We start from the raw sequence: 27,889 nt of genomic DNA on the forward strand, positions 1-27,889 counted from the left end.
TCCACCAAGAGGACACTAAGGCGTTCCCAGGCCAGCTGTACAGACATAATCCCTCCATGTGTCCTAGGTCTGGCCTCGGGGCCTTTTCCCGGATCGGCATGCCCGGAACACCTCACCAGGGAGGCATCCGGACTAGATGCCCGACCACCTCAACTGACTCCTCTCGATGTGAAGGAGAAGCGGCTCTACTCTGAGCCCCTCCCGGATGACGGAGCTCCTCACCCTATCTCTTAGGGTGAGTCCAGCTACCATACCCCGAGTACCCCCAAGATACTTAAACTCCTCCACCTGGGGCAGGACCTCATTCCCAACCCTGATTTGGAGGTACTGAGTCTCATCCCAGACGCTTCCTAGACATTCATTCATTTTCTACCGCTTATCCTCACGAGGGTTGCGGGGGTGCTGGAGCCTACCCCAGCTGTCTTCGGGGCGAGAGGCGGGGTACACCCTGGACTGGTGGCCACCCAATCACAGGGCACATATAGACAAACAACCATTCACACTGACATTCATACCTATGGACAATTAATCTTGCATGTTTTTGGAATGTGGGAGGAAACCGGAGTACCCGGAGAAACCCACACAGAGATGGCCGAGGGTGGAATTGAACTCTGGTCTCCTAGCTGTGAGGTCTGCGCGCTAACCACTCAACTACCCCCGTAGTGCACCCCCCCCCCCGTCCCAGACAGTCAACTCTTTGCAGTCAAATGTGAAGTAGCTGGGATGAGAATCGGCACATCCAGGTCCGAGTCTGTGGTTCTGGTTCAGAAAAGGGTGTAGTACTATATCCGGTTCGGATATGTGATCCTTACCCAGGTGAAGGAGTTTAAGTAGCGACCAAAAGGACAAGATCATGGGTACAAGGAACTGAAATTAGTTTTCTACGGTACTGTCATCCAGGAGAGGCTCAAAGCGGAACCACATTGAAGTGGCTCGGGCATCTGGTCATTCCTCCTTGGGGAGGTGTTCAGGGAACGTCCAACTGGTCGGAGGTCCAGGAACATTGGAAACTGTATCTCTGAAATGGCCTGGAAACACCTCAGGATCCAAGTTCTGCTGCCCCTGTGAACAAACATGGAATAAGCAGAACTGGTTCTCGAAGAAAAGATTCAGATTTTCTGTGTTTCTCACCAGGAAAGAATGATGGCTCCGTAGGCGGCAAACACTACTTCCGCTGCAACCCCGGCTATGGAGTACTCGTCCGGCCAGACCGCGTGAACCGTGGCGGGGCCAAACGGCGTCGCCAGCAGCAGAAACGTCGTAGCGCCAACTTGTCTGGATCCACGTCCAACCTGGCGGCGCTTACGGCTCTAGCTAAAGGTGAGGGCGCGTCCTCAGCATCGTCACCATCGTTATCAACTGGAGAGGACCGCAAGTGCTGACTGAGAATGCAACGGTTATCTAATCTAGATTAACTATTTCTACGTTTGTACATGTACTTTAGCATTGTGGGGTTTCACTTCAAAAAAAAAATTGTATTATTATTATTATTATTATTATGGTAGACTAATTTTGGATGGACTTCTAAGTGTTTTCCTGTGGGTGCCTTGTGGCGCGTTCCAAATCAACTGTGCACAAAGCGCCTTTTGTATCGTCTATCAACACATTTGTACAGACAAATGACATTTAAAAAAAAAATTGCAAATCTTTCTTATCATATGTACTTTGACAAAATGTGTCTTTTTAGTTTATAAAGTTACCGCACTCATTTGTTCGACCTTGTGATCTTACTCCAATGTAACATTTCCAACGGATAAGCAATAAACTCACTTCCTTTGTGCCATCTGTTGACAAAAAATATTGCTAAATAATATTAGCAAATATGTAATAGCATCATAAGAAAATTACTGATTGTAAGCCCAAAGGAGGTTTCATTGATATAGCTTTATTCTCTTGTACATGATATATACATACATACTGTATATATAGGTATATATATATATATATATCATACTAAAACAAACACAAGTTAAAAAAAATGAACAAAGAAACTGTACAAAAATGTATATATACTACATCTTAATTACAGAACAGTCTACTGTCCAAAAAAGGCACTAAATTCCAAAATGGGCAATACAGTAAAATTGAACATAAACTAGCTTTTTTTTTTTTTTTTTTTAAGATTGATACAACAGCATTCAGTCCTCTTTTTCTCGGATATATTGGGATGAAGTGTTACGCACTGGGGACACACTAGGGACATGTAACATGGGAAGACCCTGGCGTACCACGAGAGGACATCCCCGGAGAAGAAGAAGAAGCGGCACTACAAATGGGAGTACATTTTGACGCTGGATGGGGAGGGGAGGGGGGGTTGTAGTGGGTAACGTACAGTATACTTCGGCAACGACTGCAGTTTTCCCACTCGACATATCACCTCATTGGATACCTGTCCATCCCCTTATGTTAAGCTTAAACACTGATGGATAGAAAAGTATACTAGTCTTTCTTAGTTTGTACAATCCCTACAGCAGTTCACGTCTTAGAGCCTCTTAAAGCCAAACAGATTTTTTTCATTCCTTATGCCAGAGGTGTCCAAAATTGTTTCCAGCGAGGGCAGGGTGAAAAATGACTTTATTACCGTACCTTATTCAAACTTTGTTTAAATTTAATTAATTTTTTTTTAATTAATTAAAAAAAAATTTCAACTTAATTTTCCTGAAATTACAATTTTTTTGTTTGTTGCTCATAATATTATGACTTAATTTTTTTAATTTCCTTTAATATTATGCTACTAAAATGTTATTGTCCCTCATGTTAGTTTCATAAATTACTTTTTAAATTTTATTATTCCCTTTCATTATTTACTTTTATTCCCATAACTATATTACCGTACCTTATTCAAACTTTTTTAAAATTTCATTTTTTTAAATGTTTTTAATTAATTTTAATTTTTTTCAACTTAATTTTCCTGAAATTAATTTTTTTTTGTTTGTTGCTCATATGACTTAATTTTTTTTATTTCCTTTAATATTATGCTACTAAAATGTTATTGTCCCTCATGTTAGTTTCATAAATTACTTTTTTAATTTTATTATTCCCTTTCATTATTTACTTTTATTCCCATAACTTTACCGTACCTTACCATACCTTATTTAAGATTTTTTTTATTAATTTTTATTTTTTTTTCAACTTAATTTTCCTGAAATTACAATTTTTTGTTTGTTGCTCATAATATTATGACTATTATGACTTCATTTTTTAATTTCCTTTAATATTACGCTACTAAAATGTTCTTGTTCCTCATGTTAGTTTCATGAAATTACTTCTTTTTAATTTTATTATTCCCTTTCATTACTTACTTTAATTCCCATAATTTAATTAAGACTTTATTACCGTACCTTATTCAAACTTTTTTTAATTTAATTTTAAAATTTTTTAAAGATTTTTTACAGATTTTTTTTGGGTCTGTTTCCTATATCATGACAAAAACATTATGCTACTAAAACGATGGCTTTTTCTCGTGTGAAATTTAATTTTTTAATTAAATTTATTAAATTAAACTGTGGCCCCGGGCCGCACTTTGGACACCCCTGCTTTTCGCAGACTAAAAATGTCTGCATAAAAGGGGTTTGTTAATTTTTCAATGAACCGAATAGGCAACATTAAAACACGCCAATTTCCAATGGCCTTTGGTGCTCTAAAGTGACAGCCGTTTCCATAATCCTGATCTTGACGGTGTCGTTCTGTAAGGTGCATCATCATTTGTCTTTCACAAAACACCTCAAACACAAACGGGGGAGCCTTAAACAGTAAATGTGGAAATAATCAGAAAACCAAAAGAAATTGAGAACATAAATACAATGTTTTGTTTCAAAACATTTTGTACATTAGCCTTAAAAATGAGTATAAATACATATATATATATTTTTTTTTCCAACCCTAAAATCCTTTTTTTAATCCTTTTTGAATTGCAGGTCCCTGTACGAGTCATCACCTCATACATTTAAAATGTACATTGAAGCCCAAAGCTTGGCAATATTCCATAAAGCCCTCAAGAAAAAAAACATAATGGACTTTCAATGTAGTCATTAATACCACAGTATATTTTCAACTTGAATGACATAACTGGCCCGCTACTCCAAAAGCAACACAAAGAGGGTTAAAGGAATAGATTCACACTTTGGGGAAAAATCCCAAGTCATTTACATTGGATAGTGTTAAAAAAAATGTTACTTAAAAATATGTTTTTTTTTTTTTAATTTAGGTTAAGTTAAGCCAGGCCACTTTAACACAGCAGGACGGGACCCAGTCTTTCACATACATTGATATCTTTGTGGCGGCCCGCAACACATGAATTTGGACCGCCACTGAGATTTGGCACTACTTTTTCCTCAGAAAAAAAATTCCAGCATTTTAGCAATTAGATTTTATACTCCAATATTGCTGCTATAATTTTGTTGTGTGTCTTCACTATAATTACGCAAAAGTTTGCGTGTATGCAAAATCTTTTGACTATTGGCTATAAATTCAGTGAGTGCATTTTAGTTGTGGTAGAATCCGGGTTAATACTGCCAGGTTTTTTTTTTTTTTTTAATTGCAAAGCTCATTTTGCACTGAACAATAAGTCACTGAAGCTTATTTTGCACTGAACAATAAGTCATTGAAGCTTATTTTGCACTGAGCAACAAGTCACTGAAGCTTATTTTGCACTGAACAGGAAGTCGCTGTGTAAATAGTTGCTTACCCATAATGAGGAAGTTAACAATACTCGAAACGAAATAACGACCATGATGGTCAAGTTGTTCCACGGTAATTAGATTGAAATATTGGATTAATAGTTGTATGCATAAAATTTCTAAAAGAGGTTTAAAAAATAAGCATTTTCCCAAAGTGTAAATCTATTCCTTTTAGTCAAAAGATGCCCCGAGCTCAGTTTGACTGAAAACGTGCTGAGTCATCAGGAAGAGGCTCAAGTTTTAAGCGTCCTTTGACTTTAAATACTGAGCCGTGTACAGAGTACTGCTTCATTTTAAAAGTGGTTCGTTTACCTTTGAGGCTAGTTAGATTTGCATATCCCAACGTATGGTATAGAAAGTATAATTTCATTTACATCATCGCTGAACAAATCTCATTATAGAGGCATAGAAGGAGTACATTTTGGCGATAATATCTCCAGCCTCTGTTTTGCGGCCGGCTGCACTTGGGCCGGCATTGCACATCACGCTGGCCCCCCGAGGGGAGCATTCGCACACAAAAACAAAAGAATAAAAAATGACTTTGGATGCCCATGAAGTGAACGCGGGCAGACGAGGGGCACCATCTTTGAGCGGGCCTCATCCTAGCATCTTTTTACCTTTGGCATGGATGGCGTTAAAACAAAAGCACAGTTTTCCATGATTAGCTTACGCTTGCTTGATTATCACATTGACCCATAAAACTCATTCTTCGTTGCCTCCAGCACTTCATAAAGTCACTGACAAGCTCAAACATCAAGGCAAACATGATTGAGGAGACAGTCACCATAAGGGGGGTTTATATCTTAATCCCTTCTGTTGAATGGAAAAAAAAATGTTCTCACTCTTAAACCCCCCCCCCCAAAAAAAAATCACTTTGAAGTACGACTCGTGAGTCCTGACATGCAAAACAGTCCTGCAGTGAGATTCCAAAAGAGTTGTGGTTCAAATTAAGGCAAGGTTTGCATTCAACAGCAGAACATGACAACTTCTCACAAGGGTGGGGGGTGGGGACTAGGGATGGTCCGATCCAATTTGTTTCATTCATTCAACCTATCAGGTTTGGCATATCAAGATGTAGATTAGACGGCATTATTATTGCACAGGTGTGGCTCAGACTGGCCACAATAAAAGAACAGCAACATTAAAATTTTAGGTTGTGTAAACAGAGACAAACGACACTGTAGCACGGCCTATTAGCCTAGCCCTCGTATTAACTATGTGGACTGAGACATTTCAAACATGAGGTTTTTCCAAGTCAACTAGTGCCTAGACTAGACTGTACTACCAGCTACTGCATTTCTCTGTGCATCCGATTTAAGAATTCCTGGCAACGTTTTCCGCTTGAACAAATTTTCTGGAAATTTCCAGAAAATTTAGCCTAATTCTGTTCTTTTCCACAATAATCTCTATCAGCACCTGGCCACACCGAGGAAATTTTTTCTTGCATTTTTTGAGTGTTTGTTAAGTCATTTTTTGTCAGGTTTTTCCAGTCAACTAGTTCCTAGACTAGACTGTCATTCCAGCAACTGTATTTCTCTGATTCCGATTTAAGAATTCCTGGCAACGTTTCCGCTTGAACAAAAGTGAAATTTCCAGAAAATTTAGCCTAATTCTGTTCTTTCCACAAATAATCTCTACCAGCATCTGTCCACACCGAGGAAATTTTTTCTTGCATTTTTTGAGTGTTTGTTAAGTCATATTACTGCTGGAAATCAAATTCCTTTTTCATTTGTTTTAAGCTTTTGCACAAAGTTTCACTTTCATTTGATTTTACAGTGTTCATTCATCCATTCATTTTCCACCACTTTTTCCCCACGAGGGTCGCGGGGGTGCTGGAGCCTATCCCAGCTGTCTTTGGCCGAGAGGCGGGGCACACCCTGGACTGGTGGCCAGCCAATCACAGGGCACATATAGACAAACAACCATTCACACTCATATTCATACCTATGGACAATTTGGAGTCGCTAATTAACCTAGCATGTTTTTGGAATGTGGGAGGAAACCGGAGTACCCGGAGAAACACGGGGAGAACATGCAAACTCCACACAGAGATAGAGGGTGGAATTGAACCCTGGTCTCCTAGCTGTGAGGTCTGCGCGCTAACCACTCGACCGCCGTGCCACCCGGAACCTAGCTTAGTGTCATTAATTTGTTCCAGAAGATCCGACTCTACCTGAAACGGATACAAACCAAAAAATGTTCCCAATAAAAAAAGAATTTACTACCTTCCTGAAAAGCAATTAGTATCAGCCGATATACAAAATGTAGTATCGGATATGAACAAGTGGTATCGGGCCATCCCTAGCGGGGACTAGATAGACACCGCTGCTTGCCAATGAAATGTGTTTGGACTGCAGCAGTGCCACAAATGGAGATGCTGTCCATTCGTCCGAGGTTTGTCTTGCCATTCATTCATTCATTGCACTATGAAGAGGAGGTGAGTTGGGAGAGTAGCTAGGTAGCTAGGTAGCTAGGTCGCACACCTGTAGGTTAGACTGACTGAGAACCAAATATCTTATATACAGTATACTTTTTTTTGTTGTTTTTTTTTTGAGGTTGACGGTGAGTTAGACTGAGTGAGTCGGCTCAGACGACGAGGCTGCAGAGGTAAAGAAGGAGGAGTGTGGGTGAAGAAGAGTAAAAGAGAGGAGGTATCCTGGGAGGGGGGTTGGAGGGGCCGGAACTAGGACTCGAACCACAGATTTTGATTGTGGGAGACAGCATTTTCCATCGTTTTTTAGAGACACTAGTTTGTATCCGTTGTATTTAGTTTAGATTAGATAAGATCTCAGGGTTAGTGTGGACAGCCATTCATATTAGTTTTAGGAAGGAGGTGCGGCTTCTTTCATTCCTCCTCGACCTTTCCCCCTCTCATTGCTTCCTCCCCTCTTGCAACTTCCCTGTGCGCTTCAATCGTCCTCCAGGGCCTCGGTCTTGATGTCGCCGGGAACGCCTCCGGTTCTGGACAGGGCCAGGATGGTGTGGTTGACAGCCGCCATCTCCACAGCCAAGGAGATGGGGTCCTGGTGCTCGCTGTGAGCGGCGTTGTCATCCTGAAAGGGAGGATGAGCGGGGCTGATTAAGTGATCCCAACAGGACGTTACCCAGCATGCCTTGCGGGTTCAACATTAGTATAGAATAGTATTGTTTTGTAAGGGTTCGTTGCGTTAACCACATAGTCCGTGTGGTGAAGTCCCAAGTTTTCAGTGAGGTGATATTTTGTATAGGAAGGAGCTACAAGGAACGTACCTGTGTAGGTGAGGTGGGCTCCAGGCGGTAAAGGCCAAATGGTCGGCTGAGAGGTCTCTTGTCAAAATATGGCAGATCACATGCCTTCAAGAGGAGAAAAAAGCAGAAACTATGGAGTTACAGTCTGTCTTTTCGTGTAACGTGAATTCATAAACAATATGGACATCCAACGTCAAAGATGACTGGAATGGCCAGGTAGTCCCCTGAATGTTGATGTACCTGCTCCGTGAAATCGTTCCCGTCAATATCGTCGCTGTTGGAGTGTCCCCCTGGGCTCTGCACATCTATCCCATGACTCTCCAGGATTGTGGCTTCTTGGAGGAAAAGGACAGATTGTAAGATGTATTGCTGATCACTGGTCGTCAATGCATAGTGTAAATAATGCGGTTTGGCATGCCGCAGTAATTTTTTTTTTTTCTTCTCTGCTTTGAATTGTAATTACAGTGGTGTGCCCACTTCCTGAATTTTTTGTTTTTTTTTAATGTTTGTAACACTTAATCATTCACACTGTCCTAAACTGAGGTAAATGAGGCCTGCAGTTCCTTGGATGATGATGTCACTTTTTTTTCCCCACACAGGGCCATTTTGGTTTGGATTTTTTTGTCCCTTAATAATAAACGGTTTCATTTAAAAAAAATGCATTTTGTGTTCAGTTGTGTTGTCATTGACTAATATTTACATTTCAAAAAAATTCATTACAAAAAAAGAGGAAGAGGGAAAACACTTTTTTCCCCATCACTGTGTGTGTGTGTGTATATACATATATATACTTACATATACTTTTATATACTTATATATATGTATATATAAGTATATATATATGTATGTATATATAAGTATATATATGTATGTATATAAGTATGAGTACACATATATATATATATATATATATATATATATATTTAAGTATATAAGTATATATATGTATGTATATAAGTATATATGTATGTATACAAGTATGAGTATATATGTATTTAAGTATATAGTATATATACGTAAGTATATACACACACACACACACACACATATATATATATATATATATATTTAAATGGTAACTTAAATAGGAAATGGTGGGGGCAAAAGTTTAATTGGACTTAATACATGTTCAGGTTAAACCAGGGGTGCCCAAAGTGGGGCCCTGTGACAAAAATGTGACAGGAGGCAATATGTAAAGAGAAAAGGCTGAAATGTTGATACTAATAAAGTTACATAAAGTAGCTTGCCCCTCCGTGGAAAATGTTTGGACACCCCTGGGTTAAATAATAACACCCCCCCCCCCCCCCCCCCCCCCCAGACATTACCAATATTGGCTCGTCTCTTGATCTCTTTGCGGCGGTTAGCAAACCAGTTGTAAACCTTGAGGGAGGTGACCCTCTCCAGGTCAGACAGCTTCTTCCCTGAAACACATTATCCAACACTTGGATGCAAATTCAACCTTGCCCCATCCTCTTTTTCATTTCATATTTGAAAATGCAAAACCTGAAAAACAGAATGGAGCTTACCTGGTTTCTGAATAACAGCGTTGCAGGCGTTGGCTATCTCCTCCCTTTTGGCCTCATCTGGATACTGGTTGTCGTTGAAGTAGCTATAAATAGCACAGAGACATACTGATTGAACTTATTTTACACAGCAAGGATGAAGACTACTTGGTTACTTGGTGTCAATAATCAAAGCAATGTTCTTTGTGGAGATCAGTAGAATATGGTGTAGCACCTCTCCATCACAGCCAGGCACTCTTTCCTCCAAGTGAAGCGGCTTCCCCGCCGAAGTCGGAATGTTCCTGGGGCAGTGGCAAGGGGAGGAGGGGTTTGCCTCCACTCCATCTCCTCCAGAGGCAACGGTGCCGGTCGCATGTTCAAAGTGGCACCTGTGTCAAGAAGACAAATGAAGGAGTCCCACATTTTAAACCACCTGAGCTATGCACAGCCTACCCTATAGTGAAAGGTATGCACAGATACCTTATTCCAAATAAACCAGATATTATTTTTAAAAAGGCATCTAAATAGTGCTGACGGTGAGTATAAAATGAAGACTGTAGCAAAAATAAATGCAAAGCTTTAACTGCAACCACGCTACTGACATCACATTTGTAGAGTCATAACCCAAACTGGTTAACCCTGTAACAGATTCTTGCAATCAGCATGAAAGGACATCAGTTTCCTCTGCAGCAGCGATGGAGGTCTGAGACTGTGTGTGTGTGTGTGTGGTGCTGGGCTGGGCTGGGCTCAGTGCGGCCATAAATATCACAAGGAAAAAGCAGTTTCCAGCCCTGATGGCTTTGGCAGGCATCCACCAAGGAACATGCCGCAGAGGACAAGGCGTGGGATGTCTGCTGCTTGGCTATTGGTTGCTACAGCGCGCTGGAGATGCAAAGCCAGCATGGGGCTTGCTGTTTATACGCAACTGCAGAGTGATCACAGACAATCAAATTTTGCCCCGCGTTTGCCAATATTTTACCTTGGTTCTAGTACTAACCGTCTCGGTTAACATGTAATATTGCACCGACCTGTTTTTGGCATGTTTAATAACAATCTCACAATACTTAGTATGGTTAAACTAACTAATATCTGACTAGCATAGATTAACTTAGAAGTGAATGAGTAATGCTTCGGGTACCCTCAAAAGCGCTATACAGTAAACCTCGGATATATCGGATTCAATTGTTCCCACTGGTTTTGTCCGATATAAGTGAAATCCGTTATATGCGTATACCGGAAAATGTCAGTTTTACGCATATATCGGATTTATATCCGGTATATGCGGAAATCGGATTTTATCCGTTATAAAAAGGCACTTCCTTGACTATGTTTCCAATGTACCTGGACGCGCAGGCAACGCTGCAAATGACGTCGTATAGCGGCCTGTCACGATTCGGCGAATCGGAGCGCCACGATGCGGCCATCCGATATATGCGAGGGAAATTTAATGGAAATGCATTGGAACGGGACTGGAGATTTTGTCCGAAATAGGCAAATCCGTTATAAAAAATCTGATATATGCAATGAATTTTTATTGGAAATGCATTACACAAAAATCGGTTCTTTTTTATCTGTCCGTTGTGAGCGAATTTCCGATATATCCGAGTCCGATATATCCGAGGTTTACTGTACCATGTCTGATGTCTTTTCACTTTCACAAGTGAGTCAGTATGTCTGCCTCAGGATTTGGAGCCACCGGTTGAAGACCGACTAATATATTGAGGGTGTCGAAGATATATTTTTAATTTTCTAATCATTTTTGATGTTTGTAAGGGGAAAAAATCCACATGAATAACACTGACCATGTACAAACTTTTTTATCTGTCCGTTGTGAGCGAATTTCCGATATATCCGAGTCCGATATATCCGAGGTTTACTGTATAAAATTGAATACTTTATTATTATTAGTAGTAGTAGTAGACAGTCAACGCTTACTGAGGCTTTTGATCGGCGGCGTAAAGATTAAACGAACGGCACAAAATGGTGCGCATTCACAGTGTAGCAAACTTTTGTCTTTAGTGTCCCTTCCTGAGCTGCCATAGTGTTGTGTTCAAGCACATGTTGTGACGTAAAAGGATGGCTAACATCTAAACTAACGCAAGTCGAGCAGTTTGTTATATCCATTACTTTACACAGCTCAAATATGACCCACACAATACAGTGCATAACAGTATGAGTGTAGGTTTTATACGATGTATATAGTATATTTATTATTTTGTGATCTATAAAGTGTAGCTTAATTTCTGTTTCCCAGTGTGCTTTGCTGTTTTTGTAAATGGCTGGAAAGCACATGTTTAGACTTACAGTAGTCAGCTAAGTTAGCAAATATTCTGCATTATACGTTGGTAGTGTCTTGTCTGTTTGATCCACCTATTGCATTGCTGTGTGTAGTTGTTTTGACACCACGACTCCGAATTATAGTATGTGAGCTGGTGACGTCCCGCTCAAATGTGAAATGACACAATATTGACATGACATAATCATCTTTGAATGATAAAGCTACTTCCTGGTTCATGAAGGTTGACAGACAGACATACCCATTATGATTCTTGGGGGTGGGTGGTGGACAGTTCCATCGACGCAGCAGTGAAAATAAATCTGCACCTTTATACGGATTCTATGTGTAAGCTGTATTAAAACTCCTATTTATACTGTAAAGCTAGTGGCAGCTTTAAAATGTAGTAATTATTTATCCATTCCATTCTAATATTAAATCTAACGCTGAATCTACACGCTGAACAAACTTCAAACGTCATTTTGTCGTTCCTAAAAATAAGCAAAGGGAAGTGGGTGGTTGAGGAGTATTAAATTTAGTTCTGGAGACTTGAATCTGTGCCCGCATTTAGTCACACCCTCTTAAACCACAATAAACCTAATTAGACATAGCTGTCATAATCCTGTTGCTTCAACTCAAAGTAATTTCCTGATTGCGGCTGCATCTGCTGCGGAATTGCAGCATCCATTGCCTAAAATTGACCTCAAGATGCGGAATACTTCTACTTAAGTATCTTATCAAATGTCTTAAGAGGAGACTGCAGGCAGAAGATTGGTGTATTTCATTGGAAATGTGCTGTCAGATGTCCTTTTTTTTTATTTTTTTTTTAATCCAAACTTGTGCTTCTAAAATAGTCAAATACTGCGTGTACCTGGAGTCGTTTTCTCTAGTGTGTACCAGCGGTAGAAGGCTCTCTTCTTCTGCTCACTCAGGTCGGAGCCATGTTGCAGCAGCCAGTGGGAGATTCTGCTCTGGCTGATGCCTGGAAAACAGCCAGACATCAAATTACAGTGTTTTTACATCAGGCCTTGGCAAAGTTTGCAGACAAATCCCTTAAAATAATCTCACAGACGGAAGGTTAATGAGAAAAGAAAAAGCTGTAGGTTGCTCTTTTGTCACAACACTGGTCTATTTTGATTTGAATAATGCAATATTTCCTTAAATATGCCATCTTTTACTCTTTAAAGTGGCGGTATTGCGGTTTCTCGCAAGTAATTCTTACTGTGTATAAAACATTTGCATCATTTCTTGATATGCTGGCTTTTCAACTGTATTAAAAGAGCAGTGTTTATTTTATAATGTACTAAAGTGAATCCTCTTCCTGCCTGTTTGGAGGCGAAAAACAAGGAAAAAACTCATGTTACCAGCACCAGACCTAGGGGATCTGGATCATTCGGCATTGAGTGCCAAATAAAAATGACTGTGAGACAATAAAAAGTATTGTTTTCTCATGACTGAGCTAAGTTATTAAACAGCGACGCATGGCTAAAGCTAACCCCTGTCAGTCTTCCGACTGAATCACTCAGCGCCATGATGGACCCCCTGCTGGTGTAAAACAAAATCAAATACAGAGTAGTTAGTTATGTTGACTTATTCACTTAAGTCAGGTACTCACCGGTGACCTGTGCAACCACTGCCTGAGAGATCCTGCGGTTCCCAAGGAAGGCTTTAATCTCCTCTTTCACCATGCTGCTGTCCCTCCTGCAGATTCAAACAGCAACAAAATCAAGACTTTGTACATGGTCAGTGTTATTCATGTGGATTTTTTTCCCCTTACAAACATCAAAAATCATTAGAAAATTAGAAATATATCTACACCATCAATATATTAGTCGGTCTTCAACCGGTGGCTCCAAATCCTGAGGTAGACATACTGACTTACTTAAGAAAGTGAAAGTGAAAAGACATCAGACATGGTACAGTAAACCTCGGATATATCGGACTCGGATATATCGGAAATTCGCTCACAACGGACAGATAAAAAGAACCGATTTTTCTGTAATGCATTTCCAATAAAAATTCATTGCATATATCGGATTTTTTATAACGGATTCCGCCTATTTTGGACAAAATCTCCAGTCCCGTTCCAATGCATTTCCATTAAATTTCCCTCGTATATATCGGATGGCCGCATCGTTATGCTAATCTTGTTGATGTCACTGGCTATTGTCTTTCTCCTGGCTCCAGATTTAGGACAAATATAAAAGTGAGTGACGTCAATAATACTAGCACAGCAGTGAATGAGATCTTAACCTCACTATTGGAAATAACGTAGGCCTGACGGGCGTAACAGGGCCTAGCTTAATTAACAATTTGTTATGCTCAGAGTCCAATAAAGTTCAATTCTCATTACCTTACGTCTCTTTTCATTGCCCAGTCCAGGTACATTGGAAACATAGTCAAGGAAGTGCCTTTTTATAACGGATGAAATCCGATTTACGCATATACCGGATATAAATCAGATATATGCGTAAAACGGACATTTTCTGGTATACGCATATAACGGATTTCGCTTATATCGGACAAAACCAGTGGGAACAATTGAATCCGATATATCCGAGGTTTACTGTAAAATGCTCACTAAATGCCGGCCACCATTGGCAACATGCTAGGTCTAAGCCGCTGGACTGTCACAACCATCATAAATAGGGGTGTAAGAAAATATTGTTTCGGCGATATATTGCGATACTTTGTTCCACGATACTGTAGCGATGATAGATATTTTTTGGCATTTATCATAGACTGTATATGGTATTTATTCAAGTGCAGACACGGCAAAGGTTCATTTCTGATTTTATTTTAAAACTCCGATTGTTAGGTGGCGGCACTTTACGTAGTCAATTAGGCAAGAACGTTGAACGAGATTCACGAGTGAAACGTCCTCACACAAAAACACAGTTCAACATGGCCGAATGCGAGCACGGCCCCTGCGGCGTAAAAGATTTCTCCACAAAGTAGGGTGTGCAGAAATTGACAAAACCCATGCCGTTTGTAAAATGTGCCGTGCCCGAATAAAGTATTCGGGGAAACACGACAAATCTGCGAGTCCACTTAGCGAGACGCCATGAGGACCTGCCGCTAGCAAGCAATGCTAAGGTCCTTTTGTATACTACAAAAGTAGTACTGTGATATTGCAGGTATTTTGTTTTTCAAATTGATATCACTATTTTGTTAAATAATGGTTATTTCAAGCATCCTAAAAGGACTTTTTACTCATGTTAGTTACTTTGTTCCACAAAAATACTCTTCTGAGGTCAGAAGAATTTCTTCAGAGACCATGTTAAGATGTGCTGACCACTATTCCACCATGCTGCCAATTATAAAACAAATATATCCATTCATTTTCTATGCCGCTTATCCTCGTGTGTATGCTGGAGCCTATCCCGCTGTCACGGGCGAGAGGCGGGGTACGCCCTGGACCGCGTTACTGTCCCAACATCACTTTAATATGTAAAAAAAGCTGTCCATAGCGGAACTCAGTAGGTTTAAAAAGCGCCCCCCCCCCCTCCATTTAGCTCAAGCTCCAACTCAAGGGGAGCTGGGGGTTTGATGCCAGGCTAAGTGACAGCTTGGCAGTGCTCAGGAAGCAAAGTGCTCCAGAAAACAGTCACCATTTATATACTTTCATATCCACAGCAGGATTTGACTCCCCCCCCAAACCCCAGATTGATGTTAAAAAAGTGCAATGCGAGTGAAATGGTGCAGCTGAATCTCAACGATTTACATCCTTTTTGAAAAAAAAAAAAAAAAAAAAAAAACATTCATCAAAAAGGCACATATTATTCCGGAATGCTCTCTAATGGTATTGCTGCATTTTTTTTTCATGGCTCCCACATCACAACTGCCTGTCAGAAAATAAAAAAAGGCCGCTAATCAAAATGCGCTCAGCTCGGATCACATGGTGTAGATCAGGGGTGCTCACACTTTTTCAGCATGCGAGCTACTTTTAAAATGACCGAGTCAAAATGATCTACCCACTACAAAAATGCAAAACATCTATTTATTTTCAAATGTATTGAGGATTATTTGTACGTACAATGTATGTTGATGTACCTTACATAACCAAATGAGCCAATATTGCAAAACACACATAATTAACTATTACATTTTTTTGTAATTACCTGAGTTTACTTTGATGACTTGCACTGAATTGAACCAGCCAGGGATGCATAGTCCGGACAGTAGCTGCTGATAGCCAGCCTCAAGCACACTTCCAAATGTTTATCAGTCATGGATAATATCCGTATCATAATATCCGTATAATATTCCATATCCGTATGGAAGTGATATGTTTTTTGCCTTTTTACTTGGTCCAGCTCCTTCACTCATTTTAGTGACCATAAACTTTAGCGAGGGCTTAAAATCTCGCAATTCGCCGACTAGCTTAGCACTTTGCATCGTTGTTTACGCATGAGCGGTGACCTAAAGGTCAAAATTCAGTTGTCATCTGACTGGTTGTCCTGTATGTCAATCAAGTAACGGGGATGGATGATAGGCTGACATCGTAAGTTCTGCTGCACTTAGAGACGTTGTTTGATTTGATTGGTCGCCCGAAGGGCAACATTCAGTTGTCATCTGAATGGCTGCCCTGTATATCAATCAAGTGACGGCATTGATGCTGGGATGATATTTTTTTAATGTCACGCCGCGATCGACCAGTACCACCTCCGCGATCGACCGGTAGCTCGCGATCGACTTAATGAGCACCCCTGGTGTAGATTTACTTAATTTAATTGGCAGACATGTTTTAATATGTCTATCTATCCTCAAATATGTACATGATCTGCAGGGAAGGAGGGTTATTAAACAAAATGTACCAACCCTTGACTGGCTTCAAGCACCAATGCATACATAACATCACACATTAGGAAAGCAGGAAGTGAACAAATGTAACAGTTACTGATTGTAAAAGTACCAGATGGAGAGGTAGGATTTAATAAGCTTTGCTTCTTCCTACTCCTTTTGGACATGTGGAACTGGGAACTGATTATGTGATGCATTCAATTGTAATCTGATGCATGTTCAAATGAAATAAAACCATTAAAAAAAAAATTTAAAAAAAAAATTAAAATTAAATTAAAAAAATTAAATTAAAAAAATTAAATTATATTAGAAAGGCAGGAAGTGAACAAATGTAACAGTTACTGATTGTAAAAGTACCAGATGGAGGGGTAGGATTTAATAAGCTTTGGTTCTTCCTACTACTCTTGGACATGTGGAACTGTGAACTGATTATGTGATGCCTTCAATTGTAATCTAATGCATGTTCAAATGAAATAAAACCATTAAAAAAATAAAAAAAAATTAAAAACATTTTTAAAAATTAAATTAAAAAAACTAAAATTATATTAGGAAAGCAGGAAGTGAACAAATGTAACAGTTACTGATTGTAAAAGTACCAGATGGAGGGGTAGGATTTAATAAGCTTTGCTTCTTCCTACTCCTTTTGGACATGTGGAACTGGGAACTGATTATGGGATGCATTCAATTGTAATCTGATGCATGTTCAAATGAAATAAAACCATTACATTAAGCAAGTGCATTACTTGGGTGTGGGGATAACTCCTCATAACACATATATACGTATAAAACAGCTGATGCTGGAGTCGAGAAACAACCCACATCCACGTCCTGAGCACTTTTTAAGCACACTTTAAGCACTCCAAATAAAAATGAGTCACCACTCTTGAGTCACATCCCAGCTTCAGTATCCTCCACGCCAGTGTCTTGCGGCACAGCTAAAATTAGAGTTGCGAAAAAAAAAAAAAAAATGCTGGTATCGACACCAGTGAATCAATGTAGCACAAGCCTCTGTACAAAAAGTAGGAAGGTAAAGGATGCCGACTGAAAAAGGCCAAAACCCCTGCAGAGACGTAAATGGGCACTTTGAGGAGAGAGGGGGACAAAAAAAAAAACCCACAAGGGCACCGTGGGTTTGTTGACAAGCTAGAAAGGATGTGTTGCACCCCCGCAGCTCTGTAGAGCATAACACTTGAGGATGTAACACATGGAAAGGACAAGGGCTTTCAGTGCTACTTAACTTTCTCATTGAACAACAGAACTTAACGCAGGGGCAGAATGATGTTGAGCGACGGCGGCTTGGCAGCGACGGCGAGGGCGTCATAAGGTCTAAACATTTGCTCTGAAGGCATCAGAGGTTGGAGCGGTAGGAGACGTTAATGTGTAAAGTGCTTAGAGGCTGAGGAAAAAAGGTGGCTAACAGGAGGATACTGATGGATTATAATGGCTCTGAGTAACTACCATGCTGCTACTTTGAGCATGTCTTTTCAAGGCCTAATGTTATTTCATGTTTTGTGAATTCATTCCTGGGGTGGGACTGAAAGGCTTTTTCTGCTTTTTCGCTCCCCCAGCATCCATCAGAAGAAGTAATCTTCTTTGCAAAAAGTATTGATTGACTAAACAGGAACAACTATTTCTGCCTCTGCACTTCTGAAGCATCAGGGTGGCCATCTTTATATAAGGTGCAGCCAATTACAGGGCACATATGGGCAAACAACCATTCACACTCACATTCATACCTATGGACAATTTGGAGTCTCTAATTAACCTAGCATGTTTTTGGAATGTGGGAGGAAACCGGAGTACCCGGAGAAAACCCACGCATGCACCGGGAGAACATGCGAACTCCACACATTATGATGTTATTTTTGTAAAATTATTATAGTAGTACTTTTAATTTGCAACTTTTACTTTATTTCTGTTTCAGAACTTGCATTCTGCGGGCCAGCACAACACTCACTGATGTAGCATTTAGCATTGTTAGCGAACAATAGCAATTAAAGAGAGAGGGTGATATATTTACTGGATATTGTAATCATTACAAAACTCACTAGTATGACAAATGTTGATCCAAAAATCAGAGGACATCAGCGTCAAGTTAGCAGGGGGGGGTTTGGAACCTAACATTTATTTGTGCTGTGAGATGCAGAAGTGCACTAAAGTTGACAAACAACCATTCACACTCACATTCATGCCTATGGACAATTTGGAGTCGCCAATTAACCTAGCATTTTTTTTGGAATGTGGGAGGAAACCGGAGTACCCGGAGAAAACCCACGCGTGCACGGGGAGAACATGCAAACTCCACACAGAGATGGCTGAGGAATTGGAATTGAACCCCGGTCTCCCAGCTGTGAGGTCTGCTCGCTAACCACTAATTCCACCATGATTGAGCCTCTGCATTTAGTGTCGCTTTAAAGTTGAGTTGTCACAGAGTACATTGATTGCCAGATAGAAACGAGATGGTAATGGAGCCCTGATGGTATTTTGTTATTGTCATTTATACAGTGGTACCTAAAATTTGGGTTAAGAGCTGCTCTGCAGGCATAGACGAGGGCAGCTATTGAGTTGCTTGTGACAAATGCGGAAAAAATACGGAATTCAGTCATCAGATCGATGTCTTGTTTCGTGTCTCAAGATACCGCTAGTCGCTTGATGAATAAACAATAATTTTCCGACCCACGGTACACATGATAATCTCTGCCGCCATTGTTGGAGGCGATAAAAAGCCGCATTTAGATCAAAAGGTGAGAAAGTTTACAACAGGAAAATTCAGCACCACGACTGACCTCATCAGCTCCTCCACTTTATCGTCAACGTCAAGGTCATCGTCCGTAGCTTCAAAGCCAAAGGTTCTTGCTGCTGCGGCGCTGTTCACCGGGTACCGAGGAGGAGACAGCTTCCCGTTGGGCGTAGCAGCTAGGCTGTCGCGACCGTTCTGTGACAGCGCCACCAGCGAGACAGGTGAGGGCAGGATGGCGGACGGTGGCGGCGGCGCCGGAGGCGGGGAGGTGTCGTAGCTGTTGCTCGGAGAGGGCGACAGCCCCCCGCTGCTTCCAAACTGCGTCTGCGTGGCAGTGGACATCTTGGAGGTCATAGAGGAGGCGGTGGTGGTCGTGGAGCGGCCGCGTACGCCGGCCTCGCCGCTGTTGACGGCGCCGTTGTCGCCATTGCACATCACAGAAGAGGTGGCGGTTGCCGAGGCAGTGTTGTTGGAGGCAGAGTTGTTGGTGCAGCTGTTTGTCCCGCCTACTACGTAGGAGGAGGAGGAAGAGGAGGAGAAAGAGGTGCGGCGACCAAACTTGTCGCCGTGCTCCCGGTCCAGCCGGTCCAAAGTTTCGAGGGCATGGAGAATCTCCTGCTTGGTCATGCCGGAGCGACGTAGCCGCTGCAGCAGATCTATTTGCTCGATAGTGAAGCGCGGCTCCTCGCTGAAGTCAGACATCCTGAAAGCAGACAGACGGGGCTGTGAGACTGAGGAGAACAAGGAATAGCAGGAAATGCAAAGGAAGAGGAGGGAAAGGGAAGTGCAAGGAGACAGAAATAGATGAATGGATAGGCAGGGAGGAAATGAGAGGATTAAGAGGGAAAGGGTGGAAAAAGAACGCAGTTGCAGATGGGTCGAGAAAATGTGAAGGATGAGGCAGAGAGGAAGGAGAGAGGGGGGGAATCGAGAGGACAAAAACAAGAACGCAGATAAGAAAATGACGAGCGGGAGACAGAAGTGTGAAATGAAAAAGGGAGGGAGGGGCCAGGCATGCAAAAAAAAAAAAAAATCAGCTATTTTTGGGAACAAGTGAGCAACACACGCAGAGTGCCAGAGTCACCTTGACAGCTGATTCCATCTTAACATTCTGACTGCCGTTCTTTAAGAGCTCCACTATATGCACGCCGCCCACGCCGTGGGCTTTTCATAAGCAAGTTGCTAAAAAAAAAAAATCAATGCATCGACTGTGGAATCAGATTGCGGTCAATTTTATGGATGGCGATGATAAAGTGACTAGAAGACAAGACATACTGTTCCTATAATACGACAAAAAGTGGTTGTCTAGTGAGGCTACATCCTGTGTTACTCCACACTAAGCTTCCACGTGTTCCAAAAGTCGTTACCTACCTTGTTAGCATTGAGCAGCGCCCGTCCAGGATAAGTGGTTTACACCGTGTATTCGCCACTGAACAAGCAGCGATCATAGCGTCCCCACAAACCGATTTGTGGAAAAAGTCAACCGCCGACAGTGATATTTCTGCCCAAGGTTAGCATACCGTCAGAATCTCATGACTAGTCAACATACTACTATCATTTGTAAACAGCACTTGCACTTTCCATTTTCCCATTTAAACTTTTTTTTATTCTGTATTTTTACCTTTAATACTTATTTTGCATTTTACATGATGTAAACACACTCATACAGCTGCACTAGCATGCTCTGTTAAACTGAGCTAGCCCTGCTAGCTTCTATTCACGCACAGTAAGAGAGTAAGAGTTTCAGGATGCTGTTTTGTTTACATTTGAACTATTACAACTTTCTTCTCGTAATTATGACTCTCTTCCTATTTTGACTTTGTCACATCATAACTTTTTCCACAACCTAATCTGTTGTGTTTCTCATATTCCAACTTTTTAAAAAAAATAACACCTTTTGTCTTTGATAATTCAACTTTATGCTACAAAAAAGTTAATTTTCCTCTTATTATGATGTTCATCATTCATAGGCTGGAGCCTATCCCAGCTGTCTTCGGGCGAGAGGCGGGGTACACCCTGGGCTGGTCGCTAGCCAATCACAGGGCACATATAGACAAACAACCATTCACACTCACATTCATACCTATGGACAATTTGGAGTCGCATGTTTTTGGAATGTGGGAGGAAACCGGAGTACCCAGAGAAAACCCCACGCATGCGCGGGGAGAACATGGAAACTCCACACAGAGATGGCAGAAGGTGGAATTGAACGCCGGTCTCCTAGCTGTGAGGTCTGCGCGCTAACCACTCGACCGCCGTGCAGCCCTTTATTATGATGTTATTTTTGTAAAATGATTATAGTAGTACTTTATATAATTTGCAACTTTTTCCTTTAATATTTTTACTTTATTTCTGTTGAACTTGCATTCTGCGGGCCAGCACAACACCCTGTGATGTAGCATTTAGCATTGTTAGTGAACAATAGCAATTAAAGAGAGAGGGTTATATATTTACTGGATATTGTAATCATTACCAAAACTCACTAGTATGACAAATGTTGATCCAAAATCAGAGGACATCAGCGTCAAGTTAGCCGGGGGGGGGGGGGGGGGGGGGTTGGAACCTAACATTTATACAACATATATGTTTGACGGTGTGCTGTGAGATTTGTTTGGTAAAGTTTGGTAAACACTGCCGTGGTGTAGCTTAGTCATGTGAACACTGAAATGCTGTGTAATGCTGCACAATCACGATAAAAGAAGTGCACTAAAGTTGTAAATGATTATCGAGCCAAATATTGCATGGCAGTTGTTGTGATTTTTGTGCTACTTTTGTCAAGGCACTTTGCCACTCTCCAAACTGTGGCTGAGTGATCATTAGCCATCCCCAGTTCAAGTATTGACATAGTTACTATGTAACTATTCACCAGCTGCGACACAGTAGAATAGTATTTAAATAAAACTGCTGGCTTTCCTGTTACACTAGAGAAAATGGTTACCCAGATCATATGACAGGTTACATGTAGGTATGAGCTACATTGCGTTTTTCTTAAACTGTAGTACTGATAAGTTAACTTGTTGTTCCTCCTTGTGGTATTTGTTTTTGTTCAGTTGAGTACATTCAGGACAATATATTAATGTCTGGTGTCATCTCTTGAGGGCAAGGCAAGTGCTGATGCCTTCTTTCACGCCCTTTGCCCAAACAGCTAATGTTAGCAAAATGTTACCATGACAAATATGACAGCTTTTAACCAACTTACGTTAGGCTAACCATTTCCTGTGCAGCCACTCATTTCGCCGGGTATTTGGGAAAAAAATCCAGCAATAATTAGCAGCAAATTTTCTGTTTTGAGGTATGAGCTACTTAGCATGACATGCTAGCTGTGCCGACGCGATCACTCGCTGACGTTAGCCGCCGCCGCCACTTGCTACTCCTAGCCATGTTTTTTTTAAATATTAATATAACATCATTTCCAGCGTGTTACGTTCCAAACTATAAGGCTTACCTGGGTTTAAAACGTCCGCTTGACCATTTAACTTCACAACACGACCAAAGGCCCACGTCGGAGTGAACTGAGGCCGAGTTATAATGCAGTTTGATATCCGTGCCCGCCGTGTGAATGTTTTCCAAGGATTTCTAATCAGAGGCGAATTATTTGCCTCTGCGCTTTGTCTGTCTGACAACAGCCATATTGACAAGTAACACGTTCGAGGAGCTCTGGGGGAATTGTAGTTTTCTCTTCAAAAAACGTCTTAACTATGCGGCAGAGTTCTTGGCATTAGAAACTACAAATCCCCTAAAGGACTAGGAGGCGCGGTGCCGGTGGCTACAAGTGTACACCGCGTACTTAGTTCCTGGGGGCGCGTGTTTTAACAACTGAGTGCTGTCCCAATTTCATTTATTTCATTTAACACTTACCGGAAATGACGATTACAATATTTATCCGCTTCCTCTTCTTCGCTTCAACCTTTTTAAATTGTGAATTGCAACCATATAGTGCACCATTTGGGGCGTGTTGAGTGCAACATCCGGGTTACTTGAGGTGCACTGTGTTTTGCCGTACTGTGCTTCACTCTGAGACGCGCTTTTATGCACTGAAATGTTTAAGTGTGGAAGTGCGCGAATTGAGGCACATTAGAAACATTAATTCATTTTCTTCCTCTTATCCTCACGAGAGTCGTGGGGGTGCTGGAGCCTACCCCAGCTGACCATATGGACAATATATCGCCAATTAACCTAGCATGCATTAATCTACAGTTATACTGCATATGTGATTACAGGCTGTTTGCAGTATGCTGCACCATCCTTAAAAATACACTAGAGGGAAGCAAAAACTAATTCCTTTTATAGAGGCTGTTTCCTGATTAATGTTCTTCTGTATGAATCATAATAAATAATACAACATCATGCATAATTTGCACTATTGAAAGAATAATTTTGAGAATAATGTTTCATAGCTAAGATTTTTTCATGTTTTGTATCATTATGTATTTGCATCATCGTTCACAAAAGAAGGTATTGACAAAGAATGTGACAAAAATAAAAACAGAAGGTAGGATTGTTCATGGTTTTACTTTTTATTGTTTATAGGTGACAAACTATGGCCTCATGATGATACAATTTGCTAAGGTGGAACAAATCAATATATTAATTTTATCAAGTGTAAATATGTGTTATCAAGCATGTGTGAATTTAGCATGCATTGTATAGAGAGTACCTTGTTGCACAAGTACTTTTTAAACAATAAATAGTTGTGCAATATAGTCGGTTATGGCATAAAGAAATGGCATGAAAAAAATGACCTATAATAATATATTCATTTAAAAATCAGAATAAAAACACAATACTGTGCAATATTTTCTGAAATTCCTACATTTAATATATTATATATGACATTATTGAATTGAATATGCACTAAATACAAATAACTGACCCCAACATGAATATGCATCATAATTTACAAAACAAGTACATCATACAGAGTGTGACAATAAAGATATATTAATAATATGTTTTTATTTTATATGTATGCTGGTATCACTGAACAATGTGTGTATTATTGCTTGGTAATTCAGTGTTTTTATACAAAATGATGTAAAACAGGGAAGGTTTTTCACAACAAAATTGCCTAATAATACTAACATCTATAATAGGGAGATATATAAAAGTAATAAAGCCATATTTAATGTCATCTTAATAAATATGTTCATAAACAATGAAAAAAAATGACTTATAATAATATATTCATTTAAAAATCAGAATAAAAACACATATTACTGTGCAATATTTTCTGAAATTCCTACATTTAATATATTATATATGACATTATTGAATTGAATATGTACTAATTACAAATAACTGACCCCACAGATAAATATGCATCATAATTTACAAAACAAGTACATCATACAGAGTGTGACAATAAATAGATATTATTATTTTATATGCAGGTATCACTGAACAATGTGTGTATTCTTGCTTGGTAATTCAGTGTTTCTATACAAAATGATGTAAAAGAGGGAAGGTTTTTCACAACAAAATATTGCCTAATAATGCTAACATCTATAATAGCGAAATATATAAAAGTAATAAAGCCATATTTAATATCAAACACACATTAATTGCCGACAGTTCCACAGACAAACATTAACTCAGTTTACAGTTTGTATAATTGCCACTGAATACTTTCCCTGAAATAATCATTTTAAAAGCCGCTCGGAACCACGAATAAAAGAAACCATAAACAAACGGATTAAACATTGAATTTGACCATCCGAGCCAAAGCAGCATTTCAACTACGGGGAGCGGAATTGAATAACCGGTGAGAGGATTAAAAGTTAAGGAGAGAAAAAAAGGGGTCCAACAGAGAAGAAAAACTCCCATCACAATAACCAGCGTTTTTGTGGCTTTTCTTTCCATTTTACTCACTCGTTCAGTTCGTGCAGTTTTTGTGCTTTGGATGCTTTGTGCCTGTTTCAGCGCCACAGTTAATATTTTTAAATAAATGCCGAGCAGGATGATCACCGGCAGGTAAAACGAGATAACAGAACCGGCGACGTTTGAATTTGGAATATGAAATAAAAAGCACCGACTTTCACAGATAGTGTCTTTAAGCCCCATGAATATGACACCGAATCCACATACCGCGGCAAAAACCCAAATTACCAGGATCATGATCCCAACCACTTGAGCGTTTATCTTAATTTTATAAGTCAGAGGCTGACACACGGCGTAATACCTGTCAATGGAAATACAACACAAGTTAAGAATGGAGGTCATCATCAGCGAAATATCAAAACTTCGCCGCATTTTACAAAATACGTCCCCGAAATATATACAGGAATTGACAGACAGAGCCATGTTGAACTGCAAAACCAAAGCACCCAAGAGTAGGTCAGCGACAGCCAGAGACAGGATGAGGTAGTTGGTTGGAGTGTGGAGCTGCTTGAAGTAAATGATAGACGTGATTACCAGGAGGTTACCACATATTATGCTAATAGACATAGTACTACCGATGAACATGTACAAGAACATACGTGTTACAGACGGGGTTATCGTCATCAAGCAAAACTGTTGTTCGGATTCATTACAGAAATACAGCGAATCACTCGTTGGGAAAAAATCCATGCCTCTTGGAGTTCAATCATTCATCTTAAAAAATTCCCCCCCCCCCCAAAAAAAAATCATACATGTTCTGAAAAAAGAGAGTAGTTGTATCTTCCCTTTGACTCAACCGATCAAGAAGACTAAACTGTATCAGAGTCGTTCATGTTATTAAATATCCTAACCTTGTTGCTATAGTGGACGTGTCCAATCACAAGTTGCTTTTCCCAATGAGGTTTTGTGATTGGTCGAGTATTGTTTGTGCCTTTTCTTTTTAGAAGGTTTATGCAAGATGTATTGGAAATCTTACAGTTTTTTTTTTAGTTGTTGTCTTTTTTTCGTGATGGGTTGCCACACTGAGTTAATCGTATGAGGTCTTCGCAGAGACGTGGTCTTGACTTTGGAGTCAAAGACTTGCAATTTGACTGGGATAAGTCTGAAGACATGAGATTTTCAGTGAATTTCAGTCAAATGTGTCCCTTATTCATAGCATTCCAATAATGTCATCCTGTTGTCATTCCTAGAATCGGTGCGAAAATTTTTTTCACTTTTGGTTTTGTTTTGTACGTTTTGTCATGCTTACATGTTTCAGATCATCAAAAAATGTAAACAAATCCAAACCTACATTGCGCTGTTTTTGGGGGTTTGGTACCCCCCCGAAAGGGTGGAATATATTGTAAAATGACTACTTTCTTGTACATTGAATATGACTTTTCATTTTGGTAAACTTTAGTTGAACTTAAGAGGGGCTAGTTGAACTTGGGGAGGCCAACGTAATGGTTTTATTTCATTTGAACATGCATCAGATTGCAATTGAATGCATCACATAATCAGTTCCCAGTTCCACATGTCCAAAAGGAGTAGGAAGAAGCAAAGCTTATTAAATCGTACCCCTCCATATGGTACTTTTACAATCAGTAACTGTTACATTTGTTCACTTCCTGCTTTCCTAATATAATTTTTTAACAAAAAAATTTTTTTTATGAATTTTAATTTTTTTAGTTTTATTTATTTTTTATTTTTTGTCACGTACCGAAGTAGGAGGTGATATGAGCATCCAATGCCATAATGTGTACCATAGTAAGTGTCAATATAGTGATATATATAGCACAACATGACTGGTTCAAGACTCTTCATCCTTGTATTTAGCAAACATCAACTGCTTGTATTGTTTCTTGAATTGGCTCATCGTTGTGCATTGTTTGATTTCCTTACTCAATCCATTCCATAGTTTGATTCCACATACTGAAATGCTATGGCTAGCATAACGTAGTCCTAGCATAGAAGTGTTTCAAATGTACTTCTTCCCTGAGATCATATTTCTCCTCTCTTGTAGAGAAGTATTGGATGACATTTTTAGCTAATTGGTTATTTTTAGCCTTATGCATTAATTTAGCTGTTTGAAGATGAACTATAATCAGCAAGTTGAAGTATTTGTGATTTTAGAAATAAGGAGTTAGTATGTTCTCTGTAAGCGGCATTATGAATTATCCTTACTGACCTTTTTTGTAGTACATTTAGCTAGTGAAGATTGCTTTTATAGTTATTAGCCCATATTTCCAAACAATAAGTAAAATATGGTAGAACCAGAGAGCAATAAAGGATGCTAACAAGGACATTCATGATTAAAAAAAACTACATTAAGAACGCAGTTGTATTTATGCCGTGTTTGCTAACAAGACAATATGTACTCCATTTTATATGCCAACTGGAAAATGCTTGCAAAATTCTAAATTTTAATGTACACTTTTTTACTTTAACTGAGAATTATGCGAACCGGTGTGGACGCTAGCCAAGGTTTCACTGTATATGACACACTTTCGCATTCAATATCATGAAGTGTGTCCAAACGTTTGTTGGTAGTGCTCATTCAATTATTCTGAAATGTTCAAATAAAGCTTTATTGACGTATTTTTTTGGATTTAGAGTGTAATACTTTAAACCTGACCATTTTCAACTGACATTTTTTTGAATGGTAAGTCTGCAGATACATGGGGGAACAAATCAATGTATTTATTTTATCAAGCGTAAATGTGTGCCAGCAAATATGTGTGAATTTAGCATGCAAACATTTATTCATTCATAGTAAATGCATTTTATCAACATATATATTGCATAA

General features: G+C 39.8%; 3 protein-coding genes across 6 annotated transcripts in view; 1 reads left to right on the plus strand and 2 right to left on the minus strand.

Moving 5' to 3' along the window:
* Positions 1-1,798, plus strand: part of LOC131129288 (kinesin-like protein KIF13B) — a 42,733-nt gene extending 40,935 nt beyond the window's left edge. For all 3 annotated transcript variants that reach the window (XM_058072738.1, XM_058072825.1, XM_058072919.1), the window contains one exon: positions 1,135-1,798. In XM_058072738.1, coding sequence (XP_057928721.1) covers positions 1,135-1,382 — 248 coding nt within the window. In that variant the 3' untranslated portion in view covers positions 1,383-1,798. The remainder of the gene's footprint in view (positions 1-1,134) is intronic.
* Positions 1,799-2,324: 526 nt separating this feature from the next.
* Positions 2,325-23,031, minus strand: hmbox1b (homeobox containing 1 b). 2 transcript variants are annotated; one of them, XM_058073125.1, is made up of 10 exons: positions 22,673-23,031; positions 19,274-19,930; positions 13,300-13,385; positions 12,556-12,666; positions 9,645-9,798; positions 9,434-9,516; positions 9,233-9,328; positions 8,148-8,239; positions 7,929-8,012; positions 2,325-7,732 (listed from the first exon to the last, which is right to left on the minus strand). In XM_058073125.1, exons 2-10 carry the CDS (start codon positions 19,927-19,929, stop codon positions 7,589-7,591), a joined length of 1,506 nt encoding a protein of 501 aa, XP_057929108.1. In that variant the 5' UTR covers position 19,930; positions 22,673-23,031; the 3' UTR covers positions 2,325-7,588. The 2 variants fall into 2 exon arrangements, with proteins under 2 accessions (XP_057929108.1, XP_057929029.1); XM_058073046.1 differs by having other exon boundaries at positions 8,148-8,242.
* A 1,782-nt stretch (positions 23,032-24,813) lies between these two features.
* LOC131098773 (trace amine-associated receptor 1-like) lies at positions 24,814-25,678 on the minus strand. The gene is made up of 2 exons (XM_058045989.1): positions 25,482-25,678; positions 24,814-25,409 (listed from the first exon to the last, which is right to left on the minus strand). The coding sequence occupies exons 1-2, from the start codon at positions 25,669-25,671 to the stop codon at positions 24,814-24,816; spliced, it is 786 nt and encodes a 261-aa protein (XP_057901972.1). The 5' UTR covers positions 25,672-25,678.
* Positions 25,679-27,889: the final 2,211 nt, after the last annotated feature.

The sequence above is a fragment of the Doryrhamphus excisus genome, chromosome 1 (genome assembly GCF_030265055.1).
Source record: "Doryrhamphus excisus isolate RoL2022-K1 chromosome 1, RoL_Dexc_1.0, whole genome shotgun sequence".
Classification (NCBI taxonomy): domain Eukaryota; kingdom Metazoa; phylum Chordata; class Actinopteri; order Syngnathiformes; family Syngnathidae; genus Doryrhamphus; species Doryrhamphus excisus.

Bases quoted from the DNA above. Each gene is read 5' to 3' on its own strand.
- LOC131098773 (XM_058045989.1), bottom strand. From the start codon at position 25,671: ATGTCTATTAGCATAATATGTGGTAACCTCCTGGTAATCACGTCTATC. The intron at 25,410-25,481 runs GTAAAATGCGGC...GTATTTCCATTG, and splicing joins ATATTTCGGGGACGTATTTT to ACAGGTATTACGCCGTGTGT.
- hmbox1b (XM_058073046.1), bottom strand. From the start codon at position 19,929: ATGTCTGACTTCAGCGAGGAGCCGCGCTTCACTATCGAGCAAATAGAT. The intron at 13,386-19,273 runs GTCAGTCGTGGT...TTGAATCTGCAG, and splicing joins AAAGTGGAGGAGCTGATGAG to GAGGGACAGCAGCATGGTGA. The intron at 7,733-7,928 runs GTACGTTCCTTG...CCTCCCTTTCAG, and splicing joins AGCCCACCTCACCTACACAG to GATGACAACGCCGCTCACAG.